The sequence below is a fragment of the Chiloscyllium plagiosum genome, unplaced genomic scaffold (genome assembly GCF_037043375.1).
Source record: "Chiloscyllium plagiosum isolate Xiang-an unplaced genomic scaffold, Cpla_swu_hap1 HiC_scaffold_19, whole genome shotgun sequence".
In the NCBI taxonomy this organism is placed as follows: domain Eukaryota; kingdom Metazoa; phylum Chordata; class Chondrichthyes; order Orectolobiformes; family Hemiscylliidae; genus Chiloscyllium; species Chiloscyllium plagiosum.
Window position 1 is genome coordinate 41,108,185 of NW_028270157.1, and position 19,463 is coordinate 41,127,647.

The window sequence follows — 19,463 nt, forward strand, 5'->3', positions numbered from 1 at the left end:
TTTCTTTTTGGAATTGTTACATGCTGGTTAAATATGTTCTCTTGGATACTGTTCAAGACTTTTGTACTCTGTACCCTTTCCAAATTTCATATCTCACTTAAGGTTAAAGTCCATAACCACATAATACATAGGAGCAGAAATAAGCTATTCGGGCAATGAATCCACTCTTCCATTCAATGAGATCATGTCTGTTCTAATAATCTTAACTCTACTTTCCCACCTTTTCACCATGACCATGGATTCCCTTTCTGATTAAAAATATCTATCTCAGTCTTGAATATACTTAGTAACCCAGCCACTAAAGTTCTCTTCAGTAAAGAATTCCACAAATGCACTGCCCCCAGAGAAAAACCTCTGCCTCATTTCCATCTCAAATGGGTGACCCCTCACTCAGATTATGCTGTCTGGTCCTGCCTTCTCAAAAGGGTAACAATTTCTCCAAATCTACCCATTAAGCACCCAACGAATATTTTTCAATAAGGTCTTTTCTGGTTCTTTGGAAATATGAAAATCTGTCCAAAACCAGGATCAACTTAAAGAACCTTCTCTGGACTGCCACCAATGCCAGTGTATGTTTCATTAGATAAGCAGACAAATACTGTTCACAGTATTCATGACGTGGTCTGACTAGTGCCTTATATAATTTTAGCAAGACTCCCTATTTCGAAAGGAATGGAGTTTAAAGGCCCACAGTCCATTCAGCTTCCCGATTATCCCCTGAATTTACCGCTAGCTTTTTGTGATTCATGCATGAGGACATCCAAATCTCTATATGTACAGCTTTTTTCAATCTTTTCCATTTAATTCATATTCATCTCTTCTATTCTTCATGCTAAAGCGCACAACCTCATTTTCTCACATCACTTTCCATCTACCATGTTTTTTTTCCCCCCCACTGACTTGACCTGTTTCTATCCCTGCATGAACTCTATCATTCTCTTCACTTACCTTGCCACGTATTTATGTCATCCGCAACTTGGTTATCCAAGTCATTAATTTATAATGTGACCCCAGCGCTGAATCCTGTGGCACTTGATTCATTACAGGTTGCCATCCTGAAAAAGGCCCCTTTGTCCCAAATTTCTGTCTTCTATTAATCAACCCTACAACCATGTGAATATACTACCCCAAAACCATAGCCTCTTACCTTATTAAGTAGCCCTTTGTGTGATACCTATTGAACACCTTTTGAAAATCCCAATATCTGCTGGTTCCCCTTTATCTATTCTGTGTGTTACTTCCTCAAAGAATGTTAATAAATTTGTTCATATGATTTCTCTTTCATGAAGTTATTCTGACTCTGCTAGATTATATTGTTTATTTCTAATTGATCTACTCTTACACTCTATGAATTTTCCCAATGACAGATAATAATTGGCTGAAAGTTAAATGATTTTGTTTCCTTCCCTTTTTGAATTAGGGTGTTACACTGGCAATGTTCCAAACCTCTGCAACCTTTCCAGAATCTAAGGATTCTTAGAAGATTGCAATCATTGAATCCACTATTTCTGTAAAATCCTAGGATGGAACCCATAAGTCTCTAACTATTATTGACCTATTGGTTTTGTACTCTGACTATATATTTGTTATTCTATGTCTATCTCCCTCCCACCACTTAGGGGTCTATATTATATACTCCGAGCAGTGTGGCTGCCCCTTTTTTTATTTCTTTGTTTGACCCCCATGGCATTTGACGATTAATTTAGTATTTCTATCATCCGTACAGCTGTTAATAACTTTTTAACCAATTTTTACACCCCCACTATTTTTGTCCCCATCTACCCTACCTGAAGTGATGTTGAGGTGTTACTTTTGTTCATGTTTAAGCCAGGATGCAGCCATATGTCTAACTGTGCCCTCAGCTCATTTGATTTTATTTGCCATATCCCTTGTATTTACATATTTAATGTTGCCAAATTCCTGTGCTGTATGCTTTTTAATTTGTGCTTTCTTCGTCTTGCAGAGTCATTCACTAATTTTCTGTCTTCCCCTCCCTGTTCAGAATTTGTTCCATCTGAATCTGCCCGCTGGGTTCCACGCCCCTCTTGCATAAATCCTCCCCACAGCACTGGTGAACCTCAGTGAGAATATTCATCCCAATCTTGCTCAGATATATGATGTTTGCACAGATACCACCTTCCACAGCACCAGATCTTATGCCTCAGAAATCTGATGCCTTGCCCCCAGACCGGCTTTCCAGCCATGTATTTAATTGCTTATTCAGCTGCTTCCAACCTCAATAGCATGTACAACTGAGTGTAATTCTTTTTAATTCATTTTTGTGGGATGTGGGCTTTGCTGGCTGGCCAGCATTTTATTGCCTTCCCCTAGTTGCCCTTGAGAAGGTGGTGGTGAGCTGCTTTCCTGAGCCACTGCAGTCCACCTTCTGTGGGTTAACCCACAATGCCATTATGGTTGGAATTCCAAGATTTTGACCCAGTGCCAGTGAAGGAAGAGTGATATATTTCCAAGTCAGGATGGTGAGTGGTTTTGGGGGGGGGGGGGGGGAGAGAGATCTTGAAGGTGGTTGTGTTCCCAATTATGTGCAGCCCATGTCCTTCTAGTTGTAAGAGGTCTGAGGATCTTTGGTGAATTTCTGCAGGGCTGAGTGTCGGTGGTGGAGGGAGTGGATGCTCGTCATTGGAGTGCCAATGTAAAGTATGGGTTGTTTTGTCCTGGACGACATCAAGCTTTGTTGGAGCTGGTTTTAAGTTTCTTTCCTAGATTGCTACAAATCTGCTTTCAGGGCCTCATTCCCTTCCTTGCCAAGTTATTGGTATCAACATAGACCACAACTTCAGGCTGTTCACCTTCCCCCAGAACGATGTTGTGCAGCTGCTCTATGACATCCTTGTGTCATAGAGGTATACAGCACGACAACACATCCATGCCAATGAGGTTTCCTACACTGAACTAGTCCCATTTCCTATTTGTTTGGCCTATATCCCTCTAAATCTTTCCCATCCATCTACCTGTCCAAAATGTCTTATAGCTGTTGTAACTATCACTTCCTCTGGCAGCTCATTCCCTACATGCATCACCCTCTATGTGAAAATATTGCCCCCTCAGGTCCTTTTTAAATCTTTCTCTTTTCACCTTAAACTTTTGCCTTCTAGTTTTGGGAGGCAATGTACCATCTTAGAATCATCGCCAAAAGAAATGCCTGCCTCTTGCTGTAACTAACAAATTCCCTATAATTACCGCTCTTTACTTGCTCCTTTCCTGTACGGCTGAGTCTATCATGGTTCCACAAACTTGGCTCTGACTGCACTCCTCCAGGGACCCAACATCCTCTCTAGTATTCAAAACGGAAAACTGATTCACAAGCAGGTCCTCAGGAAGCTGCTGTGCTCCCTGCCTGGTTCTCCTGGACGGCATGGTTGCTACCCATCCTCATTCTGCCTGTGTGTTCCTGATCTGCAGCATGACCACCTCTTGGCATGCATTATGCATGTAGCCATCAGCCTCACTGATGCACTTACTAGTACTACAAACCCAACTATCAATCAACCTTTGACTTCACAGAAAAGTCTCTGATTTTATTTCCTGGTGAAGCCGAAGCTGTCACAGCCATCTCCACATTCCTGTCCTGAAGGTAAGTTCCTGACACCCAATCAATCTTTGGTCAAACCTTACCCGGACTGGCTGCCCTGTCGTTTCCTGTCACCTTATAGCTTTCCTGTGTTGTCACTGTTCACTCAAAAACCTAAAGGGATGCTATGATAATTTCATGGTTACCATTACTGAGACAAGCTTTTTTTCAAAATTTAATCTTTGAATTCAAATACGAGCAGACATTTGAACTCATGTCTCCACAGCATTAGCCCGAGAGTCTGGATTGCTAGTCCAGTGACATCACCACATTTCACTTCTATTGTGCAAGACAGATAAAATTAACCTGAAACATTACCTCCATGTCTCTCTCCATAGATGCTCCCTGATCTGCTGAGTATTATCGGAATTTTCTCTTTTGCAAGAGGCCACATAGCTTTCAATTTTTTGGAGCATAGATGGAAATAGAAGGTGGACTGCTTTAAGTGAAAAACAAGGAAGTTCTGTAACTTGAAAAACAAGTTTGCACATTGTTAAGCTGTGCCATATGTTTTTTTTGGAAGCAAAAGGAGAGGAAGTTGAAACCAAATGACACCAAGAATCTTTTGAGTTAAGAAAACTTTGCCCGGCACCAACATTTTGACTGGTTCCGCTGCAGCGGGTTAAAAAGCAAGTGCACAGAGCAGTAGAGAGTGAAAACATCCAGTCTGCAAACAACATTCTCTTTCCTTCTCTGTGTAGGAAAATAGCTAGAAATCCCCCAGAAAGCTGAAAAGAAATAATTTATACAGGGAAAGATTAAAGTTTACTGAATTGAAGGAAGACCACCATCATATAGATAACATCATTGCAAAAAAATCAGAAGATCATACATGAAAAAGGACTTTCCACTTTCTGGTCTGGACTTTCGATCTTTGGAATTTTGTTTATCCACTCTATTCTTTCTTCCACTCAAACATTAAACTAGTTGTCTTTTGTCTGTCTCAATTGTACATTTTTGGGGGTTGAAAGGGTATAATTTAAGTTTCAAAAATCAGGAATCTTTTCTTTTTACGGTTCTTAAAGTTAAGTATTAAAATAAATAGATTTTATTTAACTGTTACTGAGGAGACCTGAGGTGGTTAGCATTTGTCTTGGGTAACAGGCAGCCAGGCAAATTGGTCATTTTGGTGGGATCATTGGAATTTTTATACACTTTGTAACAACTTATGGATCAGTGGGGGTATGACTATTAGCACACCATTCCCAGATGTGAAAGATTTTACCAGCCTAGGTGTTACATTAGTTACAATCTACTCGTTGGTGTCTCTTCACCTCAAAAGATCAACTTCCCTCTGATCACACCATTTAGATGAAAAACTCGTTAACCCCAGTTGTTGCTATGACAAAAGTAAAGAGACTATCATAGACATACAGTCTGTAACTGACTGCAGTGCTCTTGTCTACTTTGTACCAGATTCACAAGCCACTTTTCAAATTCTTCAATTCTACCGACAAAAACATTTGATTTGTACTTCGATATTGCCAAAGCAAAATTCATATCATCCCATCAAATGAGCCAATTATTCCACCCCTATATTTGTTGAAAAGAATCTAGAATGTGTTGAGTATTTCCCATACCTCGGCAGTCATCTTTCTCAAAAAGCAGCACCACCTCAGCCTTTACAAACAATCGCAATTGGCAAGAGGCCGCCACAAGCCAACAAAAGACTGAATATACAGAGCTTTTGTTGTCATAAGATCTTACTGCAGTGAAATATAAGAACTCTGAAGAAATGCCATCAATGCCTTCACTACATCCTCCAGATTCAGTGGAAGAATGCATCAAACCAATGCTGATGTCCTTCCTGAAGCCAACTCCACAAACAGTCAGAAAAGAAATTCTGCAAAATCAACTCTGGCATACTGAACATATTGCCCAGATCTCCAAAAACTGCTTCCCCCCTTTAGGTCCTGTTTTCTCAACTCTCAAACAACCAGAGGAGGGCAAAACAAATGCTTCAAAGATAGTTGGAGGCTCCCCTTGGAGCAAGGCAGCATTGAGATTAATGATCGATTAATGCTACCAGTTGCTCATAATAGTGACAACTTATCCAGCAAGATGCTTCATGCTTTGAGTCACAATTTAATGATGAGGCAGAGCAGTGGCAGGAGGAGAAAAGGAAAGGAAATAATTCCCCTAGTCTGAATCTCACTACCTCATGGGGCACCCTGTCCCTTGTGTCCAAAGCTTTGCTGGTCAAGATTCAGTTTGGTCAATCACATGAAGACCAATGGCAGAAAATCACAAGTCGGGCTAGACATCATCCTCAAAACAAGGGACAGGTGAGGACAATAGCATTCAATTTGTCTTTACAGTAGTTTTAGCCAACCCAGATGATGTTTTGGTCAATGAACAATTTGTCACTTTTCTGCTATTCAAACACAAGAGTATTTTGGCCATTTGTTTGACACGTAGAAACTGATATATCATACAATATCAAATACCTTAGCAAATCATTGCTTACCTATTAAAGGTGGGCCAGTACAGCACTTATTATGGCATTCCTCCAAGCTGTCAGTGTGGAAAGGTTCCAAGCTTTTCAGCCCTTTTGTTAGGGCAATTTTTATGTCAGCTATGGTATCCATGGTATTTGAGAAAGTGCATTTGGACTCTTGCAATAGACTCTTGTGGTTTGTCAGTATTGCCCAGAGCAACAACAGCAATGATTCACTGTGACGCCAAAACATATTGAATTACAAATTTTCAGGCACTTAATTGACAATGATTGTGCACACATTAGGTGCAGTAACAGAATATTAGGCAGTTTGGAGAGTGCTGTGTTTTCAAAAAAGCAGTGGAAACCAAGTCCTGTAAATTTGGAAATATAAAAAATTAATTTGTCACTTTTAAATCATACATGATTCAAATGATCTAAAAGCAGCTGTAAAGCTTTACCAATAACCTGAACAATTTTATATCAAACGTTTTGATACACTTCAATGACCAAAATACTGAAACATTTTGAACCACACACAGTTAAACAGCATTTAAAAGTGACTGCCCAATAACAGTGTTTGGATTGGATCTAAGCAAGAAGTTTGACACAGTTGAGAGGAGAGCGAACAGTTGGGGTTCAGACCTTCAATCTTGCGAACAAGTAAAATCACTCACTCTCACTGACTATGAGTGGAAGGAAATAATACTCTAAAGAGCTTGAAAACAAATACCTTATAAACTCAAGTCAAGGTCTAAGTTCAACTGAACAATTACTGAATTAAGGATCAGCATAGTTGACAACAATGGGATATCATTGCCAAAAAACTACTCTAAGAAAGCAATTTCATTTCCTCTTTTGGATTGGACTCAGCTTGACAGACTTTGTGCCATCTTGCTTATGTTCCTTATCGATGGTATTGCTGAAAAGACTGTTTTTTATCTCATCTGTATTGTCCATCCTTGGGTTTAAACTTGGAGTTTCTTTTATCTTGATAGTAGCTACAGTCAGGCATTAACCATGAGATTAATTTGGTCCTATTGTATATCCCTCCACACATTTCTTATTCATGTTCTTAGCCAAATGTCTTTGAAATATTCTGCATCCACCACTTCCTCTGAAAGTTCATTCCACAAACAAACCACTCTCTCTGTAAAAAGGTTGCCCTTCATGTCTTTAAAATTTTTTCACACCTTAAAATTATGCCCTCTACTCTTGAAATCCTCCACCCTAGAAAAAAAAGACACCTACCATTTGCCTTATCTGTACCAATGATTTTATAAACCTTTAGAATGTCACCTCTTAACCTCCTATGCTCCGGTGAAGAAAATCCCAGCCTTTCCAGCCTCTTCTTACAATTCAAACCCTCCATCCCCAGCCACAAACTGGTAAATCTCTTCTGAACCCTCTCCAGCTTAATTATATTCTTCCTGTAACAGGGAGAACAGAACTGGACACAGTGCTCCAGAAGAGGCCTCACCAATGTCTAACACTACCTCAACATAACATCCCAACTCCTGTACTCAAAAGGTCTGAGTAATGATGGCAAGCGTGAAAAATACCTTCTTAACCACCCTGTCTATTTGTGACACAATCTTCAAAGAATTATGTACCTGAACCCCCTAGGTCCCTCTGTTCTACAATACTAAAGGCGTTTTTTTAATTGCGTAAGTCCTGACCTTGTTTGTTGTGCTAAAAGCAATCACTCGCAGTTATCCAAATTAAACTCCATCTGCCACTCTTCAGCCCATTGACTCAATTGATCAAGATTCTTTTGTAATTTTAGATAACCTTCTTCGCCATCTACTAGATCATCAATTTTGGCGTCATCTGCAAACTTATTAACCATACCTTCTATATTGTCATTTAAATCATTTATGTAAATGACAAACAAAAAAAGCGAGGCCCCAGCACCGATCCCTGTGGAATGCCACTGGTCACAGGCCTCCAATCCAAAAAAACAGCCTTCCACCATCACTCTCTATCTCCTGCCATTATCCAATTGGCAAGCTCACCCGGAATCCCATGTAATCTAATTTTACTAATTAGTCTATCGTGTGGAACCTTGCCAAAGATTTTACTAAAGTCCAAGTAAATAATGCGCACTGCCCTGCCCTCAATCTTCTTGGTTACTTCCTCAAAAACTCAATCAAGTTTGAGACACATGATTTCCCTCACAAAACCATACTGACTATCCCTAACCAGTCCTTGCCTCTCCAAATGCAGATAAATTCTATCTTTCAAAATCACCTCCAACAACTTACCCACCACCAAAGTCAGACTGACAACTCGATAGTTCCCAGGCTTCTACTTGCATCACTTCTTAAACAAAAGCACAAACTGTCCAGTCACCCAGACATCACCCGTAGTTATGGATGACACAAATACTTCTGCAACGGGCACAGTAATGTCTTTCCTATCTTCCTACAATGACCTGGGATACACTTGATTAGGTTTGAGAGATTTATCCACCCTTATATTTTGTAAGAAGTCATTCCATTCTCTCAGCTTCCCTATTTCAGTTCTGACAATGCCACCTTCCAAAACAATATTTTCAATATGTATTCTTTTTGCACCAAAGGGTTTCTCTCCATTGTGTGAGGAAATTGCTCCTCAGTATGTCCATTCAGAGACATCTGCTCTCACCATTCCCCTTCCATACAGAATTATGCTGCTGTGTACTTGATCTTACCTTTCATCAGAGCTTAAAAATGTGTTGCTGGAAAAACGCAGCAGGTCAGGCAGCAAAGGAGAAGGAGAACCGACGTTTTGGGCATGAGCCCTTCTTCAGGAATGAGGAGGGTGTGCCAAGCAGGCTAAGATAAAAGGTAGGGAGGAGGGACTTGGGGGAGGGGTGTTGGGAATGCGATAGGTGGAAGGAGGTTAAGGTGAGGGTGATAGGCCGGAGAGGGGGTGGGGGCGGAGAGGTCGAGAAGAAGATTGCAGGTCAAGAAGGCGGTGCTGAGTCTGAGGGTTGGGACTGAGAAAAGGTGGGGGGGGAGGGGAAATGAGGAAGCTGGAGAAATCTGCATTCATCCCTTGTGGTTGGAGGGTTCCTAGGCAGAAGATGAGTCACTCTTCTTTTGGGGTTGCCCAGTTTGCCCCCTCTGAGGGAACACATGAAGAGATTGTGTAAGATTCTTACCCACTGAGAGAGAGAGAATATTTCTCGTGAATTGGACGTCAGAAAAACCACCAGGTCTTATGGGGTGGTGTAAGCAGGTGACGGAGCATCTCCCCCAAGACTACGCCACAAATATGGTGCACCGCAAAACAGAGCAGTTTTACAAGACGTGGCGGCTCTTTTTAAATTATTGAAGTTGACTTACCAGCAATATTAATTAGGACCGTGGTATAGCCATGGGAATATGTCTGGGTGCCCGTGGGGGCCTGGGAGGGGGAGGCTGGAGGAAAATGAATACAGGTACTGTAAATGGTTGTGTTGCCATGGTCTAGCGATGTGCCAACCAACCCAACCGCCCCGTGGCTGAACACTAATTCCCCCTCCCACTCTGCCAAGGACATGCAGGTCCTTGGCCGCCTCCATTGCCAGATCATGGCAACTTGACGCCTGGAGGAAGAGCGACTCATCTTCCGCCTAGGAACCCTCCAACCACATGGGATGAATGCAGATTTCTCCAGCTTCCTCATTTCCCCTCCCCCCACCTTTACTCAGTCCCAACCCTCAGACTCAGCACCGCCTTCTTGACCTGCAATCTTCTTCCCGACCTCTCCGCCCCCACCCTCTCTCCGGCCTATCACCCTCCCCTTAATCTCCTTCCACCTATCGCATTCCCAACACCCCTCCCCCAAGTCCCTCCTCCCTACCTTTTATCTCAGCCTGCTGGACACACCCTCCTCATTCCTGAAGAAGGGCCTATGCCCAAAACGTCGATTCTCCTTCTTCTTGGATGCTGCCTGACCTGCTGCGCTTTTCCAGCAATACATTTTTAAGCTCCGATCCCCAGCATCTGCAGTTCTCACTTTCTCCTTACCTTTAATCAGCCTTCACATTCATTAAATCTTTCACCATTTCCACCATTATCAAACACGCTTCCCTCAACTTCCCTCTCAGCATTCTGGAGGCTGTTTCCTCAACGATATTCTGATCCATTCCTCATCCATCCCAAACAAGGCTGCCCTGTCCCGCAGCACCTTCACATGCAGGAAATGCAACACCTGTCCTTTTGCATTCTCCCTTCTCAACATCATCACCCCCAAACATTTTTCAAGTGAAACTGTGATTAACTTTTTTTTGTAAACAAATATTTTCATTAAAGACCTTTTTAAAATCTTTTCCAAAACATGTATATACAAATAAAAGGAATATCACCAAAAACACAGAAAAGTAGTCAGTACAACAAAGTCATAACGCGATATTATTAATGAATGACCTGCTATTCTACAAGAACAAACATATCTATTTTACTTAAACTAAACTCCAAACTAATTAAATTAAACTAAATTCAAATAACTTAAATTATATGTCACTACTTTATTCCATTTCACTCGTCACACCTCCACTGAGGCTCCCATCCCTGAGCGCACCATTTACAGTACCTTAATTCATTTTCCTCCAGCCTCCCCCTCCCAGGCCCCCACGGGCACCCAGACATATTCCCATGGCTATACCACGGTCCTAATTAATATTGCTGGTAAGTCAACTTCAATATAATTTAAAAAGAGCCGCCACGTCTTGTAAAACTGCTCTGTTTTGCGGTGCACCATATTTGTGGTGTAGTCTTGGGGGAGATGCTCCGTCACCTGCTTACACCACCCCATAAGACCTGGTGGTTTTTCTGACGTCCAATTCACGAGAAATATTCTCTCTCTCAGTGGGTAAGAATCTTACACAATCTCTTCATGTGTTCCCTCAGAGGGGGCAAACTGGGCAACCCCAAAAGAAGAATTACTGGATCCATGTTAATTTCAATCCCCAGCATGTCCTTTAGCTCCCTTACTATAGCATTCCAGTATCTCTGGATCTTACAACAGGACCAGTAGCAGTGTGTCAGAGCGCCTATACTAATATTACCATTGGGACACCCTGATGTTCCTCTCAAACTTAGCTAGCCTCTCTGGCGCCATACGAGCCCTGTGTAAGATCTTCAATTGCATGGCCTGCGCTCTGTTACATACTGAAATTTTCCTTACATATCCCCATATATCGTCCCATACCTCTGAAGAAATATCCTCTCTTAGCTCTCGATTCCACGTCCTACAGAGTCATTCCACGTCCTCCAAGGCATGACCTTTCTGTAAATGACACATGATTTACTTATTTGCAACAGTTACAATTGCAACATTTAAAAGCCAATTGGATGGGTTTATGAATAGGAAGGGTTTGGAGGGATATGGGCCGGGTGCTGGCAGGTGGAACTAGATTGGGTTGGGATATCTGGTCGGCATGAATGAGTTGGACTGAAGGGTCTGTTTCCATGTTGTATATCTCTGACTCTATAAACTAGTACACTGTTATTTGCTGTTCACAACACGGTTTCCTCTACGCAGACTGCATGGTGACACTGAGGTCATACCATCCGCAACCTTGACACCAAAATTGTAGATATGCGTCACTTTAGTTCCCCACCTTGCTCCAACTTTGACCTCTGCCTCCTTTAGTGATCAAGACAAGCTTGAGGAACAATACTCCACCTTCCAAATGGATACCTTGCAGCCTTCTGGCCTGAATTCAACAATTTTATCTCCATTCCCTCTTATTTCTTTATTTTCCTTTCGGACAGCAATTATTCATGATCCTCTATTTCATACATCGTCTTAACATCTTTTATTTCTACATTTGTCCCTTTTGCCTTGAACCATGAAAGGTTTTTACATTTCATCTCTCCTGCCCTCCAATCTACCACAGATCTTCAATTGACATTTCTAACATTTCCCAGTTCTGATAGATGTCAGAGAAAATGTAAAAGTTAATTGCATTTCTCTCTCTGCATTTACAATCAGATCTTCTCAGCATTTTAAACCTGTTTTGTTTTAATTTCCAATTCCCCCTGCATAATTCTCATTAGAGTTTGGTCCAGACATAGACAAGAAAGCTACATTCCAGAGGGAAAGGTGGGTGTGACTGCTCTTGTTATCTAAGCAGCATTTCAGTAAATATACTGCAAACAGCCCAAGTAAAATTGAAATCAATGGAATCACGAAAATGCTCACCAATGGTTGGAGACATACCTAGCACAAAAGGAAGAAAGTTGTGTTTGTTGAGATCAATCATTTCAGTCCCAGTATATCACTGAAGGAGCTATTCAGGGTAATCGCTTAATTCCAAGCACCATTAGCTGCTTCATCAATGACTATCCTTCTATATCATACAGTCAAATGTGGGCATGTTCACTGCTGATTGTACAATGTTCAATGCCATTCACAACTCCACAGGTACTGTCAGTATCCACATGCAGTAAAATATGAATATTCAGGCTCGAGCTGATAGGATGCAAGATATTTTCAGGATCGAGAGTGTGGTGCTGGAAAAGCACAGCAGGTCAGACAGCTTCTGAGGAGCAGGAGAATCGGCATTTGGGCATAGGCCCTTCATCAGGAATGAGAATGAAGGGCTTATGCCCAAAGCAACGATTCTCCTGCTCCTCGGATGCTGGCTGACCTGCTGTGCTTTTCCAGCACCACACTTTTGACTCTGATCTCCAGTATCTACTATCCTCACTTGCTCCCTACAAGATATTTTCATTCCACATCAACACAGAAAATGATAACCTCAAAAAAGAAAATCTAATCATCTCCCTTTGATATTCAAAAGAGATTACCAGTATTGAATATCCAACATCAACATTATGAGGATGACCATTGATCATAAACTTAATTGCAGCAGCCATATAAATACTGTGACTATAAAAGCAGGTCAGACACTGAGAATTGTGGCAAGTAATTCACTGGCTGACTCTCCAAACCTTGTCTGCTCTGTTGAAGGCACAAGTCAAAAACGTGTGATGGATACATAGACAAATCCAGCTCCAACAACACAAGAATGCTGACATTATCCAAGACCACTTGATCAGCACCCTATCCAACTACACACACACCCTCCACCACTGACACACAGTGGCAGCAGCATATACCATCTACAAGATGCACTGCAGCAATCACCAGGGCAGACTCTACCACCCAATGAACAAGGGAGACAATGCACAGGAATGCATCTTGCTCTCAAAGAAGATTTTGGACCTCTGTCATCAATTCCTCATTGTTGCTGGGTTGTGGAACTTATTTCCTAATAGCACCATGGGAATATTAACACAATCTTTTCAAGGGAAATTAGGGATGAACAATAAATGATACCTTAGAAAGAAATTCTGGGATTTACATATTAATCAATCAAAACCTACATCCCCATTCTCAGTGATTAAAGACTTAATAGCAATCTAAAGTTTGTTTAATACATCGCATCTGTTGTACGACACTTTGATCTTTTACTATAAATTGTGTCTTATGTTCCTGCCCCACTAGCTACCTGAAGGAGCAGTGCTCTGAAAGCCTGTACTTTCAAATAAACCTATTGGACTATAGGTAATTTTTAGCTTTGATAGTGACATTCAAGCCTAATAATACTTTTTTTAAAAGAAAAATCAGCATCTGCTATATTTTGCTTTTGTGGTGTAGGCTGTTACACAACAGGGTTCTCAGGAGTTGGCAAGGGAATTGATGCAAGGAGTTGTTTAGAAGCTTGGTCAGACCCCCATCTAGATACTCAATTCAGCAGAAAAGCAAATATTAAACATACGCTATACCACTCAGGACTGGACCGCACATCAGGGAGCATATGGTTACCTTGGAGGTGATGCAGCAAAATGAAAGTGAGTTTGGTGGATTACTCTTATCTCAAGGTTAAAGGGGGATCTAAATGGAAATGTGGAAAGGAGGATTTCGTCAGATACAAAACCTTTCCTCTGATGGCAATTCAGACTAAGTCTTATAATTAGAGGAATCATTGAAGTGAAATCAGAAGGCACTTCTTCTCAAAATGGCTGCTAGGAATCTGGAACTCTATCTCTTCAATGTTGTGGACAATGAGATACTTACAAATTTTAATATTGATATTGGTAGATATTTATTAATGGTTTCAAAGAAAAGTCAGACAAACGGGCCAAGGTATTGACCAGCCTTGATCCAATCCAATAACAGGCTGAAGGGGCTGCAGAATTGTGACTAGTAATACCCTGCAGAAGTTAGATACCAGTTCAGATCCCAACATTTCAGGGAATTTAAATTCAATTCATGAATCAATCTGGAATGAAATGACACAACACCAGGTTATAGTCCAACATGTTTAATTGGAAGCATTAGCTTTCAGAGTGCTGCTCCTTCATCAGGTGGTTGTGATCACAGGTGATGAAGGAGCGTCGCTCTGAAAGCTAGTGCTTCCAATTAAACCTGTTGGACTATAACCTGGTGTTGTGTGATTTTTAACTTGGTATACCCCAGTCCAACACCGGCATCTCCCAATCATGGAATTAAATGCTTTTCTCAGTAATGATCAAGAAACTAAAAATCCCCTTTTGGTGCCAAGGTGGCTCAGTGGTTAGCAGCACCAAGGACCTGGGTTCAATTCCAGCCTCGGGCAACTATCTGAGTGGAATTTGCACATTCTCCCTGTGTCTACGTTGGTTTTCTCCGGGCAGTCCGGATTTCCTCCCCACAGTTCAAAAATGTACAGGTTAGGTGGATGGCCGTGCTAAATTGCCCATAGTGATCAGGTATGTGCAGACTGGGTGGGTTAGCCATGGGAAATACAGGGTTACAGTTATAGGGTAGGGGTGTGAATGTGGATGGGATGCTGTTCGGAGGGTCGGTGTGGACTCGATGGCTAAACGGCCTGATTCCGCACTGGAGAGGTTCGTCAATGATACATGTTTCAGTAAAGTGCTCCAGACCTGTCTGTGACCCCGTATTCACAGCAATAGTTGTTGAACGTTCAGTACTCTGCAAACGCTCGGTCAGCCTGAAACAGAGAAGAGGCAAAGGGGTTTCAATACCAAACAGTTTGACACATTATTTCGCAATTACCGCACAGAACGAATGAAGTTCGGGGTAAAAATTCCTCAGTAGGTACACGTGTTTGTAATTTTATAAGGATGCGACACCGCTCGAGAGACACAACACAATCAGGGCACGGTTACACATAGCCATTGGTTACACAAACTGCTAACTCCAATATCCAAAAACTCTGAATGCCAAAGGCACGGGAGATCGAGGTTCTTCGCCAATGGTGCGATGTGAGGGTTCGCTTGAACAACCGTATCCACAAACTGCTCAGCCGGCCGGAATGCGAATCAGAAGGTTTAGCACGGCCAGGAGCACAAGACATTAGGGGCTACAGTGCAACAGCTTTTCGAGAAAGATAAAGCTCCCATTTTTGCTGTCAATCCCAGGCTGGGCTCCACTCTCAGCCCCTCAATCCCACTCACTGCTTTCCGCCTTTCCCGAAAACCCTTCTCCCAACCCTCTCTCTACACAGACAGAACAACGACACAAGCTGCTCATCTTACAGCCAAGTCAATAGCTTCAGAAAACATACCTTCCAATCCAGGAGCCGCTCCGCTAGGAGTGAAAATATTCAACTTGGGAAAAAATTACCAAAGTTACTCTTGACATCCGCGCCCTGCAAACACGCAAGAAAAATGATAGTATATTTAAAAAAAAATGGTTTACTGGGGCATTATCAATGAGCTGTTAAAACCTCTTGTGGAGCGTTATAAAAAAGAATCTCTTTATTGAGAAAACGAACACCACAAAACCAAAGGCATCCGAGTCTGCACAGACTGATTGACTGGCTGAACAATTCCCTGTGTGTCTGTGAATGTGGGTGGAACGTAATTGCTGCTCGAGTTTGGGTGTGTTGCACTGACATTTTCAACTCGGTTCCTGATTGGTGCAGATTAACTGCAATTTACTGAGAACATGTGCAAGCTTTCTCCCCCTTTCCCTTACATGTGGTATGAAGTCAGATCATGAAGCATTAGAAAGTCACAAATAAAGTTTAAAGGCACTGTTCTATGAACGTGTAATATGCCAATCTGTTGTTGCGAACATACCTTGCCGATTTTTTAAGACCACAAGAACAGGCTTGCTATGAGTTGAGACTGCATGTGCCCCACCACAGCACAGTGAACAACACTGACCTAGAGAAAGCAATGTCTATTTATGTATCCAGGATAAAGAGGCCAGCACGCAAAGCTTTGAACAGTGGAAAATGTCGGGAATTAGGTTTATGCTGAGAAAATGAACTATCTGCTATAATAGGGGGATCTAGGATATATGCAGAAAAATCATTGAAGGTAGTTTGACAGAGCAATTCAAAAAAGCTAACAGCATCCTGGGCTTTTTCAATAGGGGCACAGTTTTACAAAAAAAAAAGTTTATGATAAACTATTTCAGCCTCAAATGGAAAATTGTGTCCAGTTCTGTTGGGAAGGATATGAAGGCAATGGAGAGGGTAGAGTTAAACATTCATAAGAATGGTTTCTGGGGTGAAGTTGTTCGGTAACATGGATAGATTAGAAAAGTTGAGACTGTTCTCCTTGTTAAAGAGGTGGCTGAGAGGAGATTTGATAAAAATGTTCAAAATTCCTCCCACCACCGCCCCTCCCCAACAGGGACCTAGCCAGGGCTGATCTGGAGAAACTGTTCCCAACTGGTAAAAGTAACAAAAAGCAGTGAATTTAAGTTAGTTGGTAAGAGAGCAATGCTGACATGAGGTCACACTGTTGTACAAGTCAGTGGCTAGGATCTGCAATGTACTGCTTGGGAGTGTTGTGGAGGTAGGTTCAAAGTGCTTTAGAAGAGAACTGAATTATAATTTGAAGGAAGAGAATTTCCAGCATGACTGGAAAAAGATGGCAGAGTGATACTCAGAGAATTATTCCTGCAGGAAGGCAACATAAAACATTGTACAACTTGATGATTCTGTGATTTAATCTATGGAGCTTTTTTGGGATCAAGGCATAACAAAACTATATGTTTGAACAACATATCAGTCAAGCATGTAGTTCTTCTTGACATGATAGATCACCTGTCCTTGCTTAACTGTGCAGAAAAGTGGAACTGACATTGCTAGAGATTGAGGTGTGTTGTTAAAGGTCAGATCTTTCTAGTGAGATTATTTCAAATGGAATTCTAAAAGTTCCACCCATGAAAAAGCATAGTTACTTTAAGTGAAATTTACTAATGTTGCACTCAAATGCATTTCTTTCATAGACTTCCACAATGGCACTGTTTTCTCATCGTTCCAATCCCAGTCACATTGTAGACATTATATTATCTCCACAGATTCTCCTTCCTCCCCTCTCATTTCAGAGATACATATCCGTTCCTCATTGGCATATAATATTATTTTGCTACATTATTTGATCAACATGTGACAATATGCCCTCATCTCATCGAGTGTATACTACCTGCTCCATCCTGATTCATTCACTGTGTCCAATAAACTAGCTTTAAAGATTTTTGTTGGTGCTTTCAAACCTCTTGAGGCTCTCAACCCAGTCGACATTATATGAAGTTCTAAGTCCTGCATGTACATCACACATCAATTCCAGCTTATTCCTGGTTCCACTGCTCTACCATCACCAGTTGCATCCTCAGTCACTATGCCCTCACTTGCTGAAACCTTCTCCAATCACACTCTCCATGTCAACTTATTCTCTGTATTCAAAATCCTCCCTCTGACCCCCTCTTTAACTGTTCCTTCAACTATCAATCTTCCTGTTTTCTTTCATCTTTTTCACTTTCTTCCCAGTTGGCATTTACTGTCTGTATCCTGTGCTGTAAAAGACTTGGATTAGTCCTTTAGCAGGTCAGAAGCATTTCAGAAACACAACTTGTTATTGCTGGTTGATTTTTGTTGTTGGCAACATCAAATTCTTAAATTTCCTTCCTCCTTTGTCATGCATCAATCAACAAAAGAGGTTTATTTTTGTACATGAACACCTTATTTATATTTTAACATACCACTTCATTTGTGAGAACTTTCTGTTTTCATAAGGTATTTAGTTCCACCCTACAGAAATATTCCTGTCTATTATTTTACATAGAAAAGTACCTTTGGTTTAAGCTCCCTCCTTACCTCCATCAAACTTGTGCCCACACCTCCCCCCTTACCTCCATCCAAGGCCCCAAAGGAGCCTTCCATATCCAGCAGAGATTTACCTGCAGTTCCACACCCGTCATTTACTGTATCCGTTGCCCCCAATGTGGTCTCTTCTACATTGGGGAGATAGGACACCTATTTGTGGAATGCATCAGAGAACATCTCCAGGACACACTCACAAAGCAACCCCACCACCCAGTGGCCAAACACTTTAACTCACACACCCCCCCCCACTCCCCCAAGGACATGCAGGTCCTGGGCCTCCTCCATGACCAAACCCTTACCACTCTGGAGGAAGAATGCCTCATCTTCCACATGGGTATAATGTGGTTTTCACCAGTTTCCTCATTCCCCTTCCCCCACCTTATCCCAGATCCGACTTTCCAATTTGGCACCACCTTCTTGACATGTCCTACCTGTCCATATTCCTTCTCACCTCTCTGCTCCACCCTCCTCTCTGACCTATCACCTTCACCCCCACCTTCGTCTATCTATCACATTCTCAGCTACCTTCCCCTCACCCCAACCCCCTCCTATTTATCTCTCAGCCTCCCTCGCCCACAAGCCTCATTCCTGATGAAGAGCTTACGCTCGAAACGTTGACTCTCCTGCTCCTCTGATGCTGCCTGACTGGCTGTACCTTTCCAGCAAAACACTCTCGACTCTATTTTATGAAAGTTTGTCCTCATCTTTGATTGTACATACATACATGCATACCAACATATGAGGTAAACAAAATCAGATCATTCGGTCCTTTAAGCCCGCTCCATTTTTCAATAAATTCATGGCTGATCTGTTTGTGCTTCAAATTCCAAATTCCCATTTACCCCTAAAACAGCTTTCATTCCCATGCCTGACACACTTCTATCTACCACTGTCTTAAACATATGTAATGATCGTGCCTCCATTGCCTTCTGAGGCAGAGTTCTGAAGTTACACAAACCTGAGATTAGAAAAATCTCCTTGTCTCTGTCCTGAAAGGATGACCACCAACGCCCCCCCCTCCCGCCACCCCTTCCTAATTTAAAAGCAGTTCCTGCTATTTCTGGACTGTCTCACAAGAAGAAACATGCTTTTCATATCCACCTTCTCAAGACCATTCAGGATCTTATACAGTTCAATCAAGTCACTCTTCACTCTTCCAACCAACAGTGGAAATAAATGTGTCCAACTTATTCTTTGCTTTGCTTTTATTTCTGGACTGATAGGGAGAAAGGAGGTAAGAACATTAAAAAATAGAAGCAGCAGTAGGTCATTCAACTCTTCACATCCACTTAGCCATTCAATGAGATACTTTGACAATGGAGCTTTTA

General features: G+C 41.8%; 1 protein-coding gene across 3 annotated transcripts in view; it reads right to left on the reverse strand.

Moving 5' to 3' along the window:
• LOC122559644 (uncharacterized) overlaps positions 1-15,814 on the reverse strand; it is a 31,955-nt gene extending 16,141 nt beyond the window's left edge. The window contains exons 1-4 of one of the 3 annotated variants that reach the window (XM_043709454.2): positions 15,580-15,814; positions 14,936-15,003; positions 11,208-11,285; positions 6,060-6,403 (exon numbers count right to left, since the gene is read on the reverse strand). In XM_043709454.2, coding sequence (XP_043565389.2) covers positions 6,060-6,282 — 223 coding nt within the window. In that variant the 5' untranslated portion in view covers positions 6,283-6,403; positions 11,208-11,285; positions 14,936-15,003; positions 15,580-15,814. Of the gene's footprint in view, positions 1-6,059; positions 6,404-9,358; positions 9,378-11,207; positions 11,286-14,935; positions 15,004-15,579 lie in introns of those variants that run through there. The other 2 variants (XM_043709455.2, XM_087997249.1) reach the window with 2 other exon arrangements.
• Positions 15,815-19,463: the final 3,649 nt, after the last annotated feature.